Below are 19,958 nucleotides of genomic sequence, written 5' to 3' on the forward strand. Positions count from 1 at the left end.
CAGCATTTCCTGCAGCTGTCACCCCAAAGAAAATAAAAAGACATTTTCCTGAAACAAGTAAATTCAAACTCACCAATTTCCCCATTTAACTTTCCACCCACCTTCCAAAGTACTGCCTCTGCTGTAAACTTGCGCTAAAGCCATGGATTGCCCTGTAAGAGAACTTCTGGAGCTTTGGAAAAACCTCAGACCTAAGAGCACTAGGTATTATTTGGGTCTGCCAAAGACAACCAACTTTGACAAACTGTTCAACTGCTACAAAGGTGAAAATTGCACACAAGGATATGACAATATATGGTCTTTTTCCCTAACCTACCTAACAAGTGTACTAGGATTGAGCATCAGAAGATGAAGCAAGGCTCGGAACTGAGTGATAGACAGAGGTGGTCAAAGTGCTAACTCCTTAAAAAAATAAATAATACTGATAGGAAAAAAGTTGCTCATTCCTGCTGAACAACATGTCCAAAAGCTATCCTACAAAATTTTGTCTTGGTCAAACTGCAAGAAACAAAAATTCAAAACAAAACAAAGTCGAAATTGGCCTCCCAGCATGTTTATCATCATTAATCACCTAACTCTGGTGGTACCAGAGCTATAAAGGGCTTTCCACTGATCTGTAGCAGGCAGCTAGCTGCCTTTTCTGCAGGTTTCAAAGGACAATTCTGCCAGCTGAATAACCCAACCGGAATCTCAGTCTCATACAAGGAAGCCCAAGGAGTTTCTCACATTGTTTTACTACTACTTGTAGACAGTTTATTGCTGCAATTAAGAGCAAAACATCTATAGGCCAAGGTGAAATAGATGAATGCATAGTCCATGACTTGGGATGGACAGAGAGAAAAGAGACAGGAACTAGGTTGTGAAGCTGCATTATTCACTCAAAATCACACAGACAAGGGCAGAAGGTATGTGAGAAATAAGTTTCATGCAATGCAAATATGTCCAGCAAGATTCCTCCAAAGGTGGACTCTCACATCAGTACTCTTGCAACAAGTACTCTACTGTGAACAACAGATTTCAATCTACACTGTGTACTTCTTTATCCCTCTATTTGGGTGTCACTGCAGTCCACTGATGAAGGAATGCAAGCAAAGGGAAACAGTTATAAGTAGTAATCACGTCCACTCACAGTATAGCCCAGTGTGCAAACCACCTTAGTATTTGGGGACCTTGGGCAAAATGTTCTCTCTCTGCACAGAACATCATAGAAGAGAATATCTTTCTTAAGTGTGAGATTATCAAGTCTTATTCCCAACTGAATTCACAAAGCGATAGTTGATTAAGTGCAAATTAATTCTTTAATTAGTCCTAGATTACAGTCCCAGCTCTCATGGTTGGAAAATGCCCTTAGCCTGAGCACAGCCTGAATAGTCACAGACCTCAGGGAAGGGAAAATGCCTGGCCAGTGGTATACACTCCCTCTGGTACCCTTTCTCATATCCTGCTCAAGGTCCTCCTTAACCATCAGCAGCTCATGTGGAATGTCCATGGGTCACTGGGGACCATTGTTGTTTGGGTCACAGCTGGTTGTCTGCAACAGGGAAAGTAACAAATTCTTCTAAAGCAGAAGTAGCAGAGTCCAAGAAACTAGAAAAAGTAAGACAAGGTCTGTACTAAGATATCTTTTTTCCCCTTTTCTCTCAGCCATACTCACTGCCCTACTAAAACCATACAATGGAGGCCACTAGGTGAAGCACTCTCTTGTGGATGATGGTCACATCAATTCTTCGCATTTAACTGAAAGATGAAGATAACTGAAGCTGTTCTGTTTTGTGAAAATTTATTCTGGCCCTCTGACTTGAAACACTCCTTCTGTCAGTTGTATAGAGACATAAAATTTGAATGACCCACGTACACACAAAGCGGGCTGCTTGAAAGACTTTTAAGTTAGTTTAAATCCAACAAACCCGAATGAAAGCACTCAAGGAACAAGTGTTCTGAAAGACCTGATCTGTCTGCTTGCAATAAAGTTTATAAGGTCCTGCATTAACATGCCTAAAAGACTTCCAAATTGAACCAGGCTTACATCTGCTCTGTTCAAGCTTGGAATGAGGGAGATCAAATTAGTTTACATATGGCCCTTCTGACAAATTCTTCAAGTTGTGATGGTGGTTACCAGACCAGTGTTTCAAATGTGGATGTGACACACTGCAGCAAAAAGTCAAGCTAAAAAGTGACATTTCTGTAACAAAAAAATAAATTCTTTTCCAATGTAGTCTTAAAATGAATGCTCTAGAGACCATCAAAGGTGCAGCTACAGATCTGACTGCTCTTGTTCAACATCCGAGTGCATTTGCAATACAGAGCATAAGTCAGTTTCTTAACCTCTCAACCCTTTTAACTTTGAGCTGCCACTGAAATTTTAAAGATGCTTTGGCATGTGGAAAAGTTGGAGAGCCTATGCCAACTAAACTGCCATACCCTGTGGTACTCAATTCAGCAAAACATATTCCAGTGCCCACTTGGGCAAGCACTTCCCTGATTTCAGGCATATATCTAACCACATTCCCTTCATCACACTGATGAATTCTGTCTTTCAAATTTCCCTCCAAATTTCTGCTCTGAAATGTGAAATTAAACTTCAGCTAATAAAAACAAATTGCTGAAGCAATAATCCAGCAAAGCACTCCCCTACCCCATACACATCACACATTTTGCAGAACCCACCACATGGAGTTTGTGCTCTGCGTCAGAAAGACACCATGCTCCCCATGGATCTGCTGTCCAGCTGAGTGAGCTCAGTACAGCTGCTTCTTCCAAGGGTAAGGCTGAAGAGGCACAGAAGAGGCTCTGCTCCTGAAGTTTTCCTTTTCTTCCATTTCTTTTGCAGGAAGATTGACAGGCCAGGCTATGAACAGCACCACTCCTGCAGAGCCCCATCTTTGCAGCACCCACCTGGCAATGGTCCTTAGGGCTCTGGTGCCAAATCAATGTCTGCTGCTCAGAAATGGTGTGCAAGGATCCAAATCTATTCAACTGACTTTTGGCAATCAAACATGAAACATAATAAATGCACAATATTAAAAACATAACAGCCATTTTGCTTCTAGAATTGTAGATGTTATTTACACTGATGCTTTTGCCATTGATTTGCTACAGTCAGGGCCACAAACAGTTAACATTAAAAAACTGCAGCATATTTAGCAACTAGTTAAGGGCTCACCATGTTGCCTGCAGTCAAAGAAACTGGATTTCTGGCTCTGAAAACTACTTTCAGAGAAACTGCAAACACCTGAAGCTTTCACATGGAAATACATTTCAGTAAAATGTCAGATTTGCTGTTCTCCATCACCTGCTGCTCAATTGCTGGTAGTGGCTGACAGACTTCTGGGCTCAGGCTTTGGGCTAAAAGTCAAACTGAGCCTAAAGCAAACTTCACAGTTGCAGGTCTTGGTTCTGAAGAAGATGAGAAAGCTTGAACTGCCATTACACAGCTTGTTCTCCATTTGAATCCCCACTGTCTGACTGGACTGGACAGGGATGTAGCGGGGCTATGGAATCGTTAGCTGAGACTGAAAACTACTTTTTGCTGCAATGATTTCCTTTGGCTGTGAAGAGTATGTTCACTGTGAGAGTGCTCAAAGGAGCATTTCTGAAGCTGAGTTTAAACAATAGCAAATGTTTATTTGTTTTAAATGGGAAGCATCACTAAGTTCCCCGTGTTCCCACCGTGACTTAAAGCAGTCTACGTTTTATCCTCAAATTACATTTTTCTGCTCCCCCAAACACAGTACCAGGGCCTTCAACTTTCTGATTCCCTCAGCAGTTATTAGTCCAAATAATGTTGCCCCTGACATAAGCAGAGGTATGCATTCCTTCTAGATTACTGTGTCTAAGGAGAGATATTTAGAGGATGATCCCAAAACTGATGGACTCTGAACTTCTGGATCAACTCCTTAATATTTGTGACATTGTCTACTGACCACTTCAGGTCTACTCCAATTTTAGGTTAAAACCAAAAACCAACACAACAAACAGCAACCCTTCTCCTGTAAAAAACAATCAAATTTCCCCAAAGATACTATTTTTAGGCAATACACAATGCAAAAATACAAGACAGAGTACTGAAAAATAATGCTTAATCCATCCAATAAATAGGACTATTACCAGCTCAAACAGTATCCTCCACTAAATCTTTACTTGTATTCATTCCCAGTATCTAGTCTCACGCAAAGCTGCAAGTAACTGTGTGGTTGATGGCAGCAACTCCACTGTTCCAATGTACTGCCTCCCCAGATTTCTATAATGATAATTTGCTGCATTTCCACAAAGCCTGGCAAATGCAAGTGGTTTTAAAAATGTTAATTAAAAAAAAGAATACACAGGTAAAAAGCAAAATAAAATCTTCTTGCCTCTTTTAGCATGATACTGCTGTTGAGGTAGACTGGACTGTGCAAATGGTAAATAGTTCCTGCGCTATGGTTAAGCTGGAGTTATTTGAGGAAGGAGATAGTTATGCACAGCTCACTAAGATGTGCAAAATAGCAGGTATGATAAACTGAGAAATCTTTATTGCTTTCTTCTTCAATTTTTCTGGCTCAGGATTTGACTGTCATCTGATTTTCCTCTTGGATGCAGTTTGAATCAGTTATTTAATATTTAATATTACAGTGCTACTTGAAACCAGTCCTGTCCTAAATCTGTGTGCTCAAAATGCAGCTCTGAAAATCTTAAGAGCAAAATTTAGTAGTGCAAAAAAGCAGAAAGGAAACAGAGTACTAAATTTAAGAGATACAGTTTTATAAATAATAAAGTATGTTTATATAATTAGGCCAGAAAATATGCATAATACAAAAGGTGTTTTGGTAACTCCTTCCAGGTTACATAGTTTCTGTTTAATGGTTATGCAACTATTCTCTTCTGAGTACTGTGAGGACTTGATAAAATAAAGGTCTGATAAGACCTCAGAGGTCTATTAGCATTGCCAAATCTTGCTCTACAAAGAGATACTATCTGGAAAGCTCATGGGAAGCGCACACAGAAAAAACAGATGTTGCTGCCATGCACCCTCCCCTGTGGTTCCCACCGGTGATGTTTGATGTACACAGCTGATGAGTCTTGGAGAGAAAAACCAATTCGAAGTCTTTCTAACTGGGACCTCTACTCTCCATTCTCACTAGTGATTTCACCAGTTTCCAAACACAACAGTCACTCACTATCCCACTCTTTTACAGTTCTAGAGGAATAGTACCTTGAATCTTCCAGGCTGCATTTGATTTTCACCTAGCAATGTTGTCCTAGCCATGATGGCCAACATATATGTATGCACAAAGCAACTTCTGTGACAGGTAACTATCTTCTTAGAGCAAGTTGTATTAGCTGTTTTCTTTCTTTCCATGCTAAATGTTAATTTCCTGTAGCATTATGTCATCTGCCCCAAATTGGTTTTTAGCCTGCTAAAGCAGATGCTAACGCCTTACAAGTATTGATCTTTCCAGATGTAGGCTAGATGTCAATGTTGTTTCTCCATTTCCCTGAAGAAACAGCCCACCTGAGCTGCATTCTTTGATCCATGCAGCACACACTGAGTTTGTGCACAGCAACCACACACTCTCCATCTTACACAGTTATAGATCAGTCTTCTAGGGAGGGTCTGCTGTGTCTTCACATTCTGTACTCTCATTCCAGAAGATAAACCTCCCCATCTTCTAAGCAGGAGTTGCAGTGCTGTCATAGTTGAGACTGGAGGATAAGGAATGTTTTTAGCAGTATATCCAAAGCTCATCTTGTCAATTTTATTTTCCCTTTTGCATCCTGTAGAAGTATATTTACTTTGTCATTTCTGTTCCTTCCCTTTCCCTACCTCCCAGTCATCATTTGTTGCATCACTGGAACTCTAGAAAAACCACTACAAGATGTTCATTGCAGTGAAGCAAGTTCTTTTTGGTGTGTTTTTTATTTTTAAAGATTTATTATCCCTCAGTATTTCAAGCACTCTACAAAGAAATAGGGACAAGAAATTTTTGTACTATTTTTTATGCAAAAGTGCTGTCATCAAGAATGAAACTAAAGAAGCCAGAACCCCAAATTTACCAAGAAGCACCATCTAATCAAATCATACTCATTAGTTTGGAAGTATTTAAATAACTAACCACAAGAGATAGCATTAAGTATTTCACAGCACCTTGTGCTGAATATTTCTTGTCTGACAGTCACAATTTCACCTTGTTTCAGGGCCTGATCTTTGAAGATTTAACCTGCAAGTAACTGGGACTACATGAGCTGATGCACTGCTTGAATCTTCTGGAAAAAGTAATGAAAAATTTTAACTCTCACATATACTTTTTTTTATCTGCTTGTTTCTTGACCTTTAGGGAAGTGAAAAACAAAACATGTCTGTATGAGCAAATGCTAGTCACCAGTCAATACAAGCAGAAGGGTCTGTCACAGTAATGGTATTAGTAAAACACAGTAAGTTCATGGACATACATAAAATGCAAAATGTAGCATACACATGAAGTTACTAGGCAGGTCTCCATTGCAGCCTGGGCTCTGTGTTATGTCACAGCAGGTCTGCATATACCCACCCTGGTGAGACACTGAAGCAGGAGAAGACAGAGGTTTTATCAAGGTGGCAGCTGGTCTCTTTCATAATGAAGAGTAAGACAATTCAAGGTACTGTTCCACACAGAAGAAAACAGCAGCTACTGCAATCTTTGCAGTTTTCCTTTAGTTGTCTTTAAGTGTTATATTATGACTGTAATTTTGAACCCATGTTCACCTTAACTAGAAATTAGGGAGGAATTATTTAATTTCCATAATATAAAATAATGATGAGTACATACAACCCACAAGAGAATGGAAGCCTAGTTAATTTATTATAACCTTGCCTAATGTGCAATGATAATGTTAAGTGATAGTGTCTTTGCAGGACCAGCATATGAGTTAATTTAAATTTATTAATTATGTTAAAAACTGTGTCACAGAAGGCAGTAAGGGCAGGGAATTCAAAGTTTTAAGTAATCCAATTTGAGGGAAGAGGGAGATTTCATAAGACGCAAAATGAAAAGTGCTTAATGAACAATCTAAAAATACGGTGAGCATGAAATGAGGACATGGCATGGACAGCTTTGCCTTTCTGCTCTAGTATAAAAGCATGGAAAGAGGGCTGGCAACTCCTGACACTTAGCCAATGTTATCATTTCACCCTAATAACATGTTTGGGCAGAGACACATTCTGAGGCCCAGCATAAAAAGGCAAAACAGTGATCATAGACCAGATTCACATGTGAGTATGGCAGATGTAGTAGGAAAGGAACCAAGAGGGAAACTGCCAACGTTGCCCAATTCTGGGATCTGTTTCATACGAGCCCTGAGCTAACTGGAGCCTCTTGAGCAGCACACAAAAGAGTTGCAAGAAGTCTACTCCAATCTTCCTCTTCACCAGTTTTCTTATGCATCAGGTTAGCAAGGCAACAACAGCAGACCCAGACACAGTATTTCACTATTCAGAATTGGGAAATAATGATAGCAAGAATTAGACAAAGAAAATAAACACAGCCACAGGAGCAGCTGTTCAGCAGAAAAGCATTCATTTACTCAGCTGTGTTAATCTAAGCCCTTGTATCAGAGCAGGCAGAAGGAAGAGATGCACTCAGAGCACCACATGGCACACCATGCCCTGCTCCACCACACCATGTCCTCCCACCCTGTCACATCAGGAGGACCAAGTGACTGTAGCTATTTCCTCCACTTCTCTCCTCCATCACATCAAAACCTGAGCTTTCACACTGGACGCAAGTACTGCCCATGCTTCCCTGTTTTCCCTTCTGTTAGTTGATTGCATATGCACTCTCCACAACCACAAGCAACAGAACTCCAGCATCCTTATGTGACCACCTTGTGACCCACAACAGGAAAACCTGACTGACGAGCACCGTATCTTTTCATGCAGGGTGACCCAGTAGGTACAGTGTGCTGCCATACAAACAGCTGTACACCCAGCTGTCTGGCACAGGGCAGGGCAAATGGGAGGGCAAGGGTGCAGAGCTCAGGGAGATGGCCTTTATAGCGTACTGGAGCTGCAATGGTAGCCTGTGCTGCTGAACTACAGTTTGAGCCAGCCTGTGCAAATACATGACAGAACAAAAGTGCGTAAATAAATCATAAAAGGATGTATAACTAAGTTACAGATCCAGACTGGACACCAAAGAAATATGAATCATCCAGAGCCTAATACAGATGCTCCAAGAGGCAAAATTGAAAGCATAAACCCATGGCAAACCACGCTGTAGCAGCTGGGCATGATTGCCCAGGCCTTGCCTTTGGAAATGCAAGTGCTGAGCAAGCTGTATGTTGCAGAGGAAGTACCTGCAAGATGTTTGGTCCTGATTCATGAGAGAGCAAGTGTTAGAGCAGAATTAAAATCGCTGTCAGTGGCTGCACTGCATTCTCACAACTTTAAAATCAGGACAGCTTGCCAGCCATTGACTTACTCATGTGCCCAGGAACTCAGGCTACAAATTACTTTGTGTTATGTAACTCAAGGCAACGAGTACTGTCTTACCCTCTTTCTCTTGTGGCAGAGAAGCCATCAGTGAACCAGTGCTGAATGACATCATAAAACAAAGACTATTTACCCTTAATAAAAAGTTTTATCAATACTCTTCTGCCCCGACTTCAAATGTGGCTTAGAGAGAAATATAAGTTCCTGGTAGCAGACAAAGGAGTCAGTAATATACAGAGCTGTTGACTGCTACTCTCATGGATTTCTGTCTTGGTTTTTACCTACTGAAACATGACTCCAGATCTTTTTGCACAGCTCTTGACATGAGTTTCAGTATAAATGCCTCATTCTCTTTTACCTTCTATTGAGGCCTTACATTCAAGCACATCTCTCTTCCCTTTCAGTGATGTTACTAGACACAACACTCTCAAGAGAATAATAGGTCCTTGAATGTATCAATCCCAGAGTCTAGATATAACTCCTACAGTACTACGATGAAACTGCAGTATTTTACATGCTTGCTATAGACAACAATTGCCAGACCATCTTTGTTACTCTGCACTTCAGTTACCACTTGCTAGATGACTTTAATTTCTCAACTTCCCTACTACCTGAAGCTATAACAAACTCTTCTTGCACTCAGCAAACTCACACCTTCCATGTTCTGGAATAACTTCACAGACTCTAAACTCCCTTCACATCTCATCGAAAACCTATGTTCTCCCTCAACAAGCTGTCTCACAAATCTGACTCTGTCAACACCTGAGCCCCTACTCCCTACTTGTCCTTCATGCCACAAATGCCATTTGTTCACAAGGCTCTTCTCCTCCTTACCTCTGTACTCCAGTTTCAGTACAGGGTACTTTAAAGACTTTAGGTTAGTCTTCACAACAGTCTTCTAAGCAAACTAGAAGATACAATCCACTTATCAACACAATACCAAATACTCTAATTGTCCAAGTAAATAAAACAATCAATTAATTACAACTTACTGCTGAATTATTGCCTCAGGAGAGCAATGAATTCCATGAAAGAAACATGAAATCCTGTTTAATTACTCAGAGTGTGAAAAACTTTTTACTATTCAATTTTGAATATGCTTCTTTTTCTTTTCCATTTAATGCTTTCTGGTTCTTGCACAAAGTTGCTGTTCTCCATTTATTTTCTTTATATAATCTATCATTTCCATACACTTTTATCTTGCACTAAGCTGACCCTCTCTCTTCTTCCATTGTCTTTCTGACCTCCTGAACAATCCTGGTAGCATCTACAAGTCACTGTGCTGCCATTTGCACCTACAAAGTACTGAATCTTCAATCACATTTAATAAATATTTTAATTAAAAATGGCAATGGAACAGTTTGTTCTACTCACACCAGTCTAGCAGTAAAATGGGACACAGTGATGGGCAACCCAGCTTCATAGGTTTCACCAAGTAACAATTCTATTCCCTCCAAAGACAGCATTCCCCGAGTAGTGTTAAGAGCTAGCCTATGTTGTTCCCCCTTGTCTTACACTAACACCATCATTAAATCTGAATCACCTGATATATGAATCCTTATCCAAACATTTCACAGAGTTCCAGGTTGGAAGAAACCAACTAGTGTGAATGGGCTCGTAGCCAGAGTGCTCAGGGCTGGAACACTGGACAGCATATGCTCAGGATCTACTTTACATTCATGCAAAATACAGCTCTGAAACATCATGAGAATTTGTGGGTTTGTGTTTTTTTGTTTTCATTCCCCCCACTCCCTCCCTTCTCCTCCATTCCTGCAAGAAGGATCCATGTTTCTAAGACTGAGGTACGGCACCTTGCCAGTATGGTGTTTTCACAGCCTGACACCAAGCATGTGCTGCTTGCCCTATGGCACAATGTAGAGGCACTAGCCCTCCTTGGATAACAAGACTCTCCCACCTGGAAGAGTCAGATGTAGCAAATTTTATATCCATATAATCTGTCTGGAGAAATCCCTGGAGTGAATTGTCTTTTCAATGAATTATCCTTTCAGTAGTGCCAGGTCTGATTTGACATGTTGTGTTTTGAGTTAGCAGCTTTAGGGAAACTTGTTGCCTGATCTGAGCCAAAGCAGTCTCTTGGCTATAAACTCAGCTACGTGCTTGAAGGAATACTCCTCTTATTCTTACTGCCAAACTCCCTTTAAGTCCACAGCAGGGAGAAAGGGGAAAAAAGAAATCTACATCCAGACACGGTGAGGTGTACACAAAACACACTTCGTAGTCCTCAATTATATCACAAAATACTGTGTTCTTCAGACACCACTAAGAAAAATATAAATTATCTGCTCCAGTATTGTAAGTGTCTGTGAAACACCAAGGAGTATTTCATTCAAGGTCACAGAAAGCTAACTGAAATACTGAAAGAAGCAAGCTAAGGATCAACAAAAGAAAAATGCAAATGACTCACTTTTTTTCACCTGTATAAAAGAGTTTCAGTTCTATTAACTGTTTCAGTACTAAGCGTTTCAGAAGAAAGAAATCAGTAATTACATAGTGGCTTTCAATACTATTCCTCCTTGCAGAGTTTGCTCCCTTTCATAGTGACTACCAGAAATTTTGGATTTTCCTTGATGCTTTCTCTTTCAGACAAAACTGCTGTCTTATGATCAGCAGTTTGTCAGCAGAAGCACCTGTCCCACGAGCTCGTGGATGTAGCACGCAGCCCATGGCAGGACACAGGCCACTGCAGCACATTACGAGAAGGAGCAGCAGAACTGAGTATCTGCCCAGTTAAGAAAAAAATAAAGAATCCAGATTTACAATAGCAAGGAAAACTTTTAACTGTTTATCAGCATACTAGTCAGACACGCAGTTCCCCTTTCACCAAGCAGCTGTTTGAGTTACCAGTGCTTTAGATCTCCTGAACAGACCAAAAAAACCAACGAAGAGATTACGCCTCATTCCTCTTAGAGAGTGAGGAGGAACAGCCATTCCTGTTCCATGGAAAACAGCAGAGGAAAACAAGGGAGATACTACCAATTCTACCGCCATTGAAGAGTAACTATCACACTCACTCCAGAGCATATAGCACGACTTCACAGACCCTTGTTCTCTTTTCTGGTCATGAAACACTGGTTAGTCCTTCATTGCATGTAGCACTGAAGCAGCTGACAAATCAGAATTAAATGGACCCAAAATACCATTTACCACATATTTTTCCTCAGATCAGATATTTTTTAGAAGCTTAAGAGGGCTTGATGGTATTAAAAAATCAAAGCTAGAAGCCTATTTATTTTCTAGGGCTTTACTGCTACACGCAAAGCACAGACTGAAGAATACTTCTATGCATTTTGTTAAGATTTGTATCACCACAGTTCAGAATTTCAACAACCAAACATCTGTCTTAATTTCTTTCCCTTGCATAGTTATTTTTCCAATACATTTTTGTAGGAGAGAATTACTCTGCTAGTTGAGAAAAGCAGTATAGCCAAGAACTTGTAAACAGCCCATATAATTTTCACATAAATGTGCATGACAAGCAAAAAAACCCACCAACTCTAGATAGATAAAATGTCCCTCAAAGCAATGTGCATAAACACAGTTTCAATGCCCTAGGAAAAAAAAATGTCTGGCTAGGATATGAGACAGAGACTCTTCTCTCTCCTACATCAAAACTAAAAGACACCTCACTTACAAACATTTTGGTATCCAAGTTTCTTCTAGAAAGGAAAGAGGGGGGGAAAAATGTATCTTTGGCTCTTCAGTCTGCACATTTCTATGTTTTCACACATAGAATGTTGCATAAACTCAAAAAAACTCTCTTGGCCATATGTTTCTTTCAGCCACTCCTTGGAAACCACATAAATGTCTCTAATAAACATCTTGCTTAAATGTACATAGCCGTAGGACAGACAAGTCATCAGCCTGATGACATTCCAAAGTCCCAGGCTAATAACTTATGCCATCACAGGTTCTTTCACGTTGATCTGGACAACAAGGTGGGAGAACAGAACGCTGTCTCTTTCTATACTACTTATTCCTTGAGGAAATCAGACACGCCTCTGCACTGGTAGCGTGAGCAGCAGCGCAACACGCTGGGGAAGAAACTGGAAGTGGTTTGGGAATCGACACTGCATTTGCTTTCTGACACATCAGATTTTAACAAAGACATTCTCAGATCCTGTATTTGGTCTGGCAATCAGCGAAGTCATTTTCTTGATATTAGGCAGTGCCATGGGGACAGAAAGGAAAGACTAATAAAAACCCAACAGAAATACATGGAAGTAGAAAAGTCCACTTTGCACACTCAGTTCACCACTTTGTCGTCTCCTTTATGCTCCTTGGATCTTTCGAGTCGAGAAAAGGAGCCAAAATTGCCTAAATTCACACAAGAGAAAGAAAAGCTAGGGACCGACTAACCCCAGCAGCTCATAGAGTAAGCTAAGTGCCTGATCTTTGCAATCTGAGGTTATACCATGTGGACGCCTTTCCTAGTGACTGCAAACTGTGACTGCCTTTAACTTCAAGTTTTGTGCCAGAATGACCAAATAGTTGAAAAACTAATAATGGATTATTAAGCACCACCTGGTGAAATTATCTATTTTGTATTTCAAATAGATACTTATCACCATTAACATCTCAAATCTTAAGCAGGTACATGATGCCATTGAAGTCTCACCCTTAGTGTCTCTACACCTCCAATAATCAAATTACACCTTCTCTTTCAGATTGACAGACAAAACTGTGGGGGGGAATGCTGGTTAAGTTTCCTGAAAAAATAGTTTATTTTCACTATAATGCCATGGCACAAACAGTGTCTAGACAGAGATTTTATTACTGCCTTTTTCTTCATATAACCACCATCTGCCAATGGTCAGGATATCTGACAAAGACTGGCAGCAAAGGAATTATTCCATTTGGAAAAAAAAAACCAAAACCAAAAAACCAAACACCAAAGCAGTGTAGGTTTTGGAGTTTCCCTACACTCTGTTTAGGAATAGAATTGGAATTGCTTGAAAAGAAAAAGAAGGGAAGGGAAAGAGAAAGTGAGAAATCTGGGACAATAAGAATCTGCTGATGAAGTTACTGGTATAATGTGTTTGGGACTGGATCTTGGGTGTCATGCATCTCAGGCAAGTGTGTTTATCACTAAATTGCACTCTCAGCCTTTGTCCTATTGAAACTCCTCTACCTTATGTAGTGCCCACGCTATTCATTTGCAAGAAAGATAAGGCAGTCAGAAATGGCCTACAGCCCTTCTGGCACAGCTGCCTTCTCCCTTTCATCATGCAAAAGCCACTCTGGGCCCAAGGAACACTTTGTCTAGCAGTAAATTGAATCATCTCCACGTAAAAAGAAGTGGAACTCTTTTTAGAGTAACTTCACATTTGCTGTGTGTTCTGTCACTTTTCTTCCCAAGCCACAGTCAATCAATACCATTGCCAGCAAAACTCAAGTCTTCTCTGGAGGGACAACAGCAGCTCAACAGTATGAAGGTGTAGGCAGGGATCACTGTCATTTTGCCTGCTCTGTACTTATTACATAAGGACACATTTCGTTCTCTGTCCTGGCTATGTAACTCTCCACTGACACCCCAGTTACTGAAGACTTGAGTGCCCCCCTTCCCATGACGTACTTTATGCAGCCCAGCAGCTGCCACACAGAGACACTACATCCAAAAAGCCACCTGTTAACTCAATAGCTGTGAAAAGGCTACAGACCTCATACCAAAGAATTTCTTTAGTCAAAACATACTGAAGTACCTTGCTTAGTGCCCTGATGGGCAGATTTAACTAGACAACAGTTTAACACCCATACTGAGGGGATAAAAGGGTAGCCCTGGCTTCCCAGTGCTAGTCTGGCTATCTGCCAACAACTTCATCCAACATGTGACAGGTCAGCTGGTGGCACATACTCCACCACTGGAAATGCTCCCAGGGCAAGGCACACATGGTTGGCTGGGTAACACCTCATTATCACAGCACTATGTACATACAGAAATGGAGAGGCAACTCCCACTGCACCTCCTCAAACCATTAGCAGATGGAACCTGAACTATCCACCCATTATTTATGCCATGTTGCTTCTTTTTGGGCATTACTATCAAGTACACATATTGCAATAATGCCCAATGGCTCCCTCTAAACAAAACTGGCACTAAATTCTGTCAGCACTTCATTACAGCTTGACCTTACCTTCCATTCTGCATTCATAGCTGTCATCTGCATGCTTTCTCCATAATGAATGTCACAAAGGACATTACCATCCAATCTGTGATGGTATTTCATGGTATGTTTAAGTTTTTCTTAACAACTATGTCAGCCCAGATGTGGTGGCATTAGTGCAAGAGAGTGAAGTCTTTGACCTGAGTTACAGAGGCAGCAAGATATACCACCCAAATACACTAGCTCTAACACTAATACAGTTTTAATTTTTTCCCAAGAGTCCATAGCCTTTCCCACAAGTTAAGCAGACCAGTTAACAACTACAACCCTTAAAGAAAAAAAGGGTGCTCTTCACTGATCTCAAAAATCATTAACTCTAAGGCCACCAGCTGCTGGCAACAGGATGACTAGGTTTATCCATAATCTCACCCTGCCTGGCCTTATTAAATATTTAGCAAGGAGGATTTTAGCTGTAAATACCAATGAGAGGACTTAAGCACTCTGACATTTAAGTTCCTCTTTTTATTAGAGGGCAATCGTCTTTAGTCAATTTATCTATTGTCTTCTTCTTGTTTAACAACCCAACTGGCTTTCATCTTTACTCTTCCATTTCAGATCTCTGTCAGGTTTATAGCTAAAGGTAGGGCTCTAGGCACCCTAACACAAGGCAACTTCTCTTAAAGGATCAGGCTGGCACCCTGACAGTACAGAATCACAACTGTTTGACTTCTGAAAGCTTTTGACCATTGAAAGTACACAAAAAGCACAATCTGACTCCTTCAGGAGAATGAAGATTGTTTGTCTCATTAAAGAAGTCATATTCTACCAATTTGTATAATTTTCTACCTGTCTACAGAAATACCTGTAAAGTACAATGGGGAAAACTGATGAGAACATGGGCTCAACAAAACTCAAGAAGAGAACACACATCCTTACATGCTCTCACAGAACTTCCTAAGAGTGCTGGGCTTTTCCTGGTTGCGTCTTTGTCGAAACCAACGTTGAATGCTGCGCACATCCCAGTCCAGCTGCTTGGAGAGGCCCTCCAGCCTCTTCTCATCTGGATGCTATAGAACAGAGAAGTGTAAAAATTAGTTTCTTTCCCAATTGCATTAATGCTTTAAATTTAGAACCACTATAATTGACTCTTGACTTCTTATCAAGGCTGCCTAAGAGACACATGGATACACAGAAATATGTTCACAGAAATCTCTACTGGCAGATTCCCATCAAAATACATTTACAGTGACTGGTATTGATCTAGAAGAACAGATCCTGTAATATGACACACAGGTCATTACTAGTAAGAAACTTAAAGGGAACAATGGGATTAAAACTTGTTTGAAACTTGGAAGTGAAGGTAAGTAGGCATAAAATGCCATGCACCTCTTGAGCAGCGGGTCTTACAAACACCCCGCTGCCTGACACACAGTGTGCCTGTTCCATCCTCCTACATCAGGATCTTTGTCCTATCATCTGTTGCAGTAGTGACGATGGTTTGACTAGCACAGAAAGAAGATAAATCCCATGTTTGTGAATTTTAATGTTAAAAAATGAGGTCATTAAACAAAGTGACAACTTCAAAAGGAAAATCACTTTGACAACAATGAGAGAGAATTTTTTTCTGTTAAATTAACTATACGTAAATATCCTGCAAAGCAGAAAATGTGGAACTCTCATACCATCAGCACAGCTGTAAACCAGTGCAGAGGTAAGGTAAGGCAAAAGAAAATAAGTCTGTCCTTAATTTTAAGAGCAGTACAGGGCACATCTTCAATCATTCAGCAATTCTACATGTACAGCACAGCATGAGTACTACTTACATATTTCTCCAAATCACATTGCTTTTTAAAGAAACAGAAAAAGCTTTCGGACAATGTGTTTTCTGGAGTTTTAGCTTTATTTCTGCAAGCCAGTTATATAATTGAATGAGATACAAGAGCTCTCACGACAAAAACTTCTTAAATGCTACAAGATATAGAACAGCAAAACTTTGGTCAGGCTGAAGTTTTGTCTATCAGCCTCCACGAAAACACAAAAAAAAAGGGAAATGAGACAAGAGAAGGAAAAAGTATTTGCTGTCTATCTCAAAGAAGTTTTTTAGTCAACCAAAGTAGCCATTAGTTTATAATGGAAGGTTAAGAAAACCAATGTCTGTAATCTTAGAAAAGTCAAATACTTGATGCAGCTCTTAGGAGTTTGACTAGAGAGAACTATTGTATGTGATTCAAAAAAGGTAGTTAGCTAAATTGGACAGTTTCTCTGAGAGTAGCTACCAGATTCTGCTGGAGCTCCTCTGGAGCTCTTTGCCCTCACAGGGATTTCAGGCCCTCTGTCAGACTACCAGATTCTACAAGGAAATATTAAGAAAAAAAAAAAAGAAGTAGAAAAAGGAAAAAGACCACGAAAACCCCACAACAAACAAAATCCAACCATTCATCTGAGTCTGAGAGAGAGCATGTGCTACAGCCTTCAGAAAGAAGGTATGTACAAGTCCCTCCCTGAAAACAGGACAAAAGCTACACCAAGTGCCACGGTGATCTCAGGAGAGGGTGGGACACACAAGCAAGGCAGATCCACAGGATATTTTACTGTCTGTGGCACTGAACCCAATTTTGCCCTCTGAGTCTAATACTTTCTGTGGCATGTCCAGCTGCAGCCTGGAGCCAAGGTGGGACTGAAAAGCTCCTGCAGAAAAGTTTAGGATGCTTCAAAAAGTATGGACAGAATGACATAGAGGTTTAGTTGAGATGTCACATGGTGAGAGATGTATAGATAGAGATGTAAGTTGTGGGTGAAAAACTTGCACAAAAAAAAAAATCTGCAAGCTCTATTATTCAGTTAGTTTCTCCCACTTTTCTAGCTTCTTCTCCTGTAGCTGGGATACCAGCAAGACACCAGTGCCCTGTGCTCAGGCAGTCCCCTAGAAGGAGTAGCTATAAGTTTCATGGAAAATACAGTATCAATCTTACTGGCTCAAAATTAGCTCTTTTTTTTTTTTTTTCCCAAAAAACCCAAAGACTTTGTGGAAATTTCTAACAGATAAGAAGCAAAAAAAGAGTAAGTGGCCATATGACATCTACAAAGTGTTTCTGTGAAAATTTTTTGATTAAAAGCTTACAGGAGGTGTCACAAAGGGATGCACAACTGCTCAATCTGGCATACTAATGGTGTGCCCAGTATTAGCATTTCTGATTTTAGGTGTAAAAATGCAGCACTCCATTTATCTATTAGCTTTGCTTTATTCAGACATAGTTTGTAGCACAGTATCCCACTTTATAATGTAAATATTTTAGTTAGACACTACCTTTGTAATAGCTGTGAAAACTTTTTCCAGAATAGCATTAGGTTGAGCTTTCTGTGGTCCATTGGCTTGGACTTTAAGGCCTAAGGCACATGGTTTAGCAATGAACCTGTGAGAAACAGAAGAATGAGAAAACAGGTGAAATCCTTCAGTTATTTACTTCCTTACTGTTATCAATCAATGACATGTGGTAAATGGGCAAACATTATAACCCTGCCAACAAAAACAGTTCTTAGCTTTCCAGCTCAAAAGCAAGCTCATACAGGCAATTACATTGCAAAATAAGTAACATCACTTTGAAGGATGAAAGGAACTCCACAGAGCACATGAAACAGAGGATTTTCTTTCATGTTGTGAAAAAAGAGATTAGAACAAAAGCATGAGAGGAATGCCTCCTAGAGAAGCACCAGCTAATGAAAAGAGCAGGGCAGCTTGCAGAAATGAAGAGCACATAATATTATCCTCCAAACAGAGCCTTTTTCGTAAATCAGTTTCCAAAGTAGCTACTGCCTCAGAACTCCTTTTGTACAATGGAATTTCAAAATCCTGAAAGACAGCAAGCACTTAAGCTGCCCAATCAACATAATTTTCTAGAAGCATAAAGGTTACATGGTGCAGAGCCACAGCAACGCTCTGCCTCCAAACTCTTCTGCTAAAATAAGAAGCTGTCACAGATCCTAACATCAGTCCATAAGTTCTCTGATACATTTTTGGAGATGAATTGCATAGTTTACATTACATATACTCAAAGACCACCATTCTACTCATTAAAAACTAAATAATTTGTAACTGTGAGTCCAATTCTGGAATTCCCATGAAAGCTACAAACTCTGTATAGGAATCATATTAATGTATGAATACTATGAACTTCTACCATCTTTGAACCATGTAACTCTTGATTTTACTTAAAAGACTTCTGTTTCCTAAAACTTCATTTACCAACAAGGACCAAAACAACAGTAGGTAGTTTAGTTCCACGTTTATCCAGTTGAATGACCACAAGGTATTAAAAATCATTAAATTCTTATCCACAAACAAGCCCCATTTTAAGCACTTTCTTTTCTCCTTTACTGAGTGAAGGAATGGGATATCCATGATATAACTTCAACAGAAAGGAAGTTCCCTAAATGTGCTAATTTAGATGAAAAAAAAATAATTTGGTAAAGTCAAAAGCAGATAAAAAGGTCCAGTTAGAAAAAATTCGACACAAAGCAATTCCAACAAGCTTCATGCTGAGCTGATCTTCATTTACATCTAAGCAAACCAGCTGGGTTTGCTTAAATGACATTCTTAAAATGACGTGTCACGTTAATGAATAGCATAGATAAATCCAGGACAAAGCACAGCTACAGTGTTTGTTTTGATTTTAAAAAGAGAATTGTAATATTGATGTTATACTCATTAGCTAAAACAAAACACATTTTCTAAACAGAAATTTGAGTTTTTCTTCCTTTGTTGCTTATGTTTTTCTCATGCATGGGAGGAATGGGCATGTGACCCAAACCAGAGCTCATCCCCAAGGACAGCAAAGTAGTCAGGACACGTACAGGTTACACAGCTGCAAGACACAGGATGATCTTGGCCAGCCATGTCAAGGACAAAGGGACAGGGAAGGCTTCAAAACCCCCCCAGAGGTCCTACTAGGACACTCAAGAGAAACAGAGTAGTTTTAACAGAAACATTCTATATACCTGCAATACTGAGCAGGTTTTACCACTAATTCAAGTGTGGATGAGCCAAGCCACGTCCACATGATTACTTTTGGTGGAACTAATAAAATTTAAGAGATGTTTTTTACTTTTCATACAAAAACGTAACCAATTCAAGCTGTACTTTGCAGTGTAAAAAATTTTTTACAAGGCTAAAATAGAACTTTCAAGTAGAATTTAATTAATAGGATTGCAAATGTCCCATCAGGTGTCATAGAAAGCATCATTAACATGATAGTTTTCTGTAATAACTTAAACTGATCCATAAGTAAACAAAACAGAATTAATGTTTGATACATGTACAAACTATGAGCAATTTGCCAAATCATGCACTTCTTAAAAGCACTATTCATTTTTTTCCATTTCTGCTAACACTG

The 19,958-nt window shown here is 39.9% G+C and overlaps 1 protein-coding gene across 2 annotated transcripts in view; it reads right to left on the bottom strand.

The window, feature by feature from the left end:
- CERS6 (ceramide synthase 6) overlaps positions 1 to 19,958 on the bottom strand; it is a 110,098-nt gene that overhangs the window by 58,478 nt on the left and 31,662 nt on the right. For both annotated transcript variants that reach the window (XM_017839005.1, XM_017838995.1), the window contains exons 2-3: positions 17,876 to 17,981; positions 15,505 to 15,635 (exon numbers count right to left, since the gene is read on the bottom strand). In XM_017839005.1, coding sequence (XP_017694494.1) covers positions 15,505 to 15,635; positions 17,876 to 17,981 — 237 coding nt within the window. The remainder of the gene's footprint in view (positions 1 to 15,504; positions 15,636 to 17,875; positions 17,982 to 19,958) is intronic.

The sequence above is a fragment of the Lepidothrix coronata genome, unplaced genomic scaffold (genome assembly GCF_001604755.1).
Source record: "Lepidothrix coronata isolate B3197 unplaced genomic scaffold, Lepidothrix_coronata-1.0 Scaffold7, whole genome shotgun sequence".
Lineage (NCBI taxonomy): Eukaryota > Metazoa > Chordata > Aves > Passeriformes > Pipridae > Lepidothrix > Lepidothrix coronata.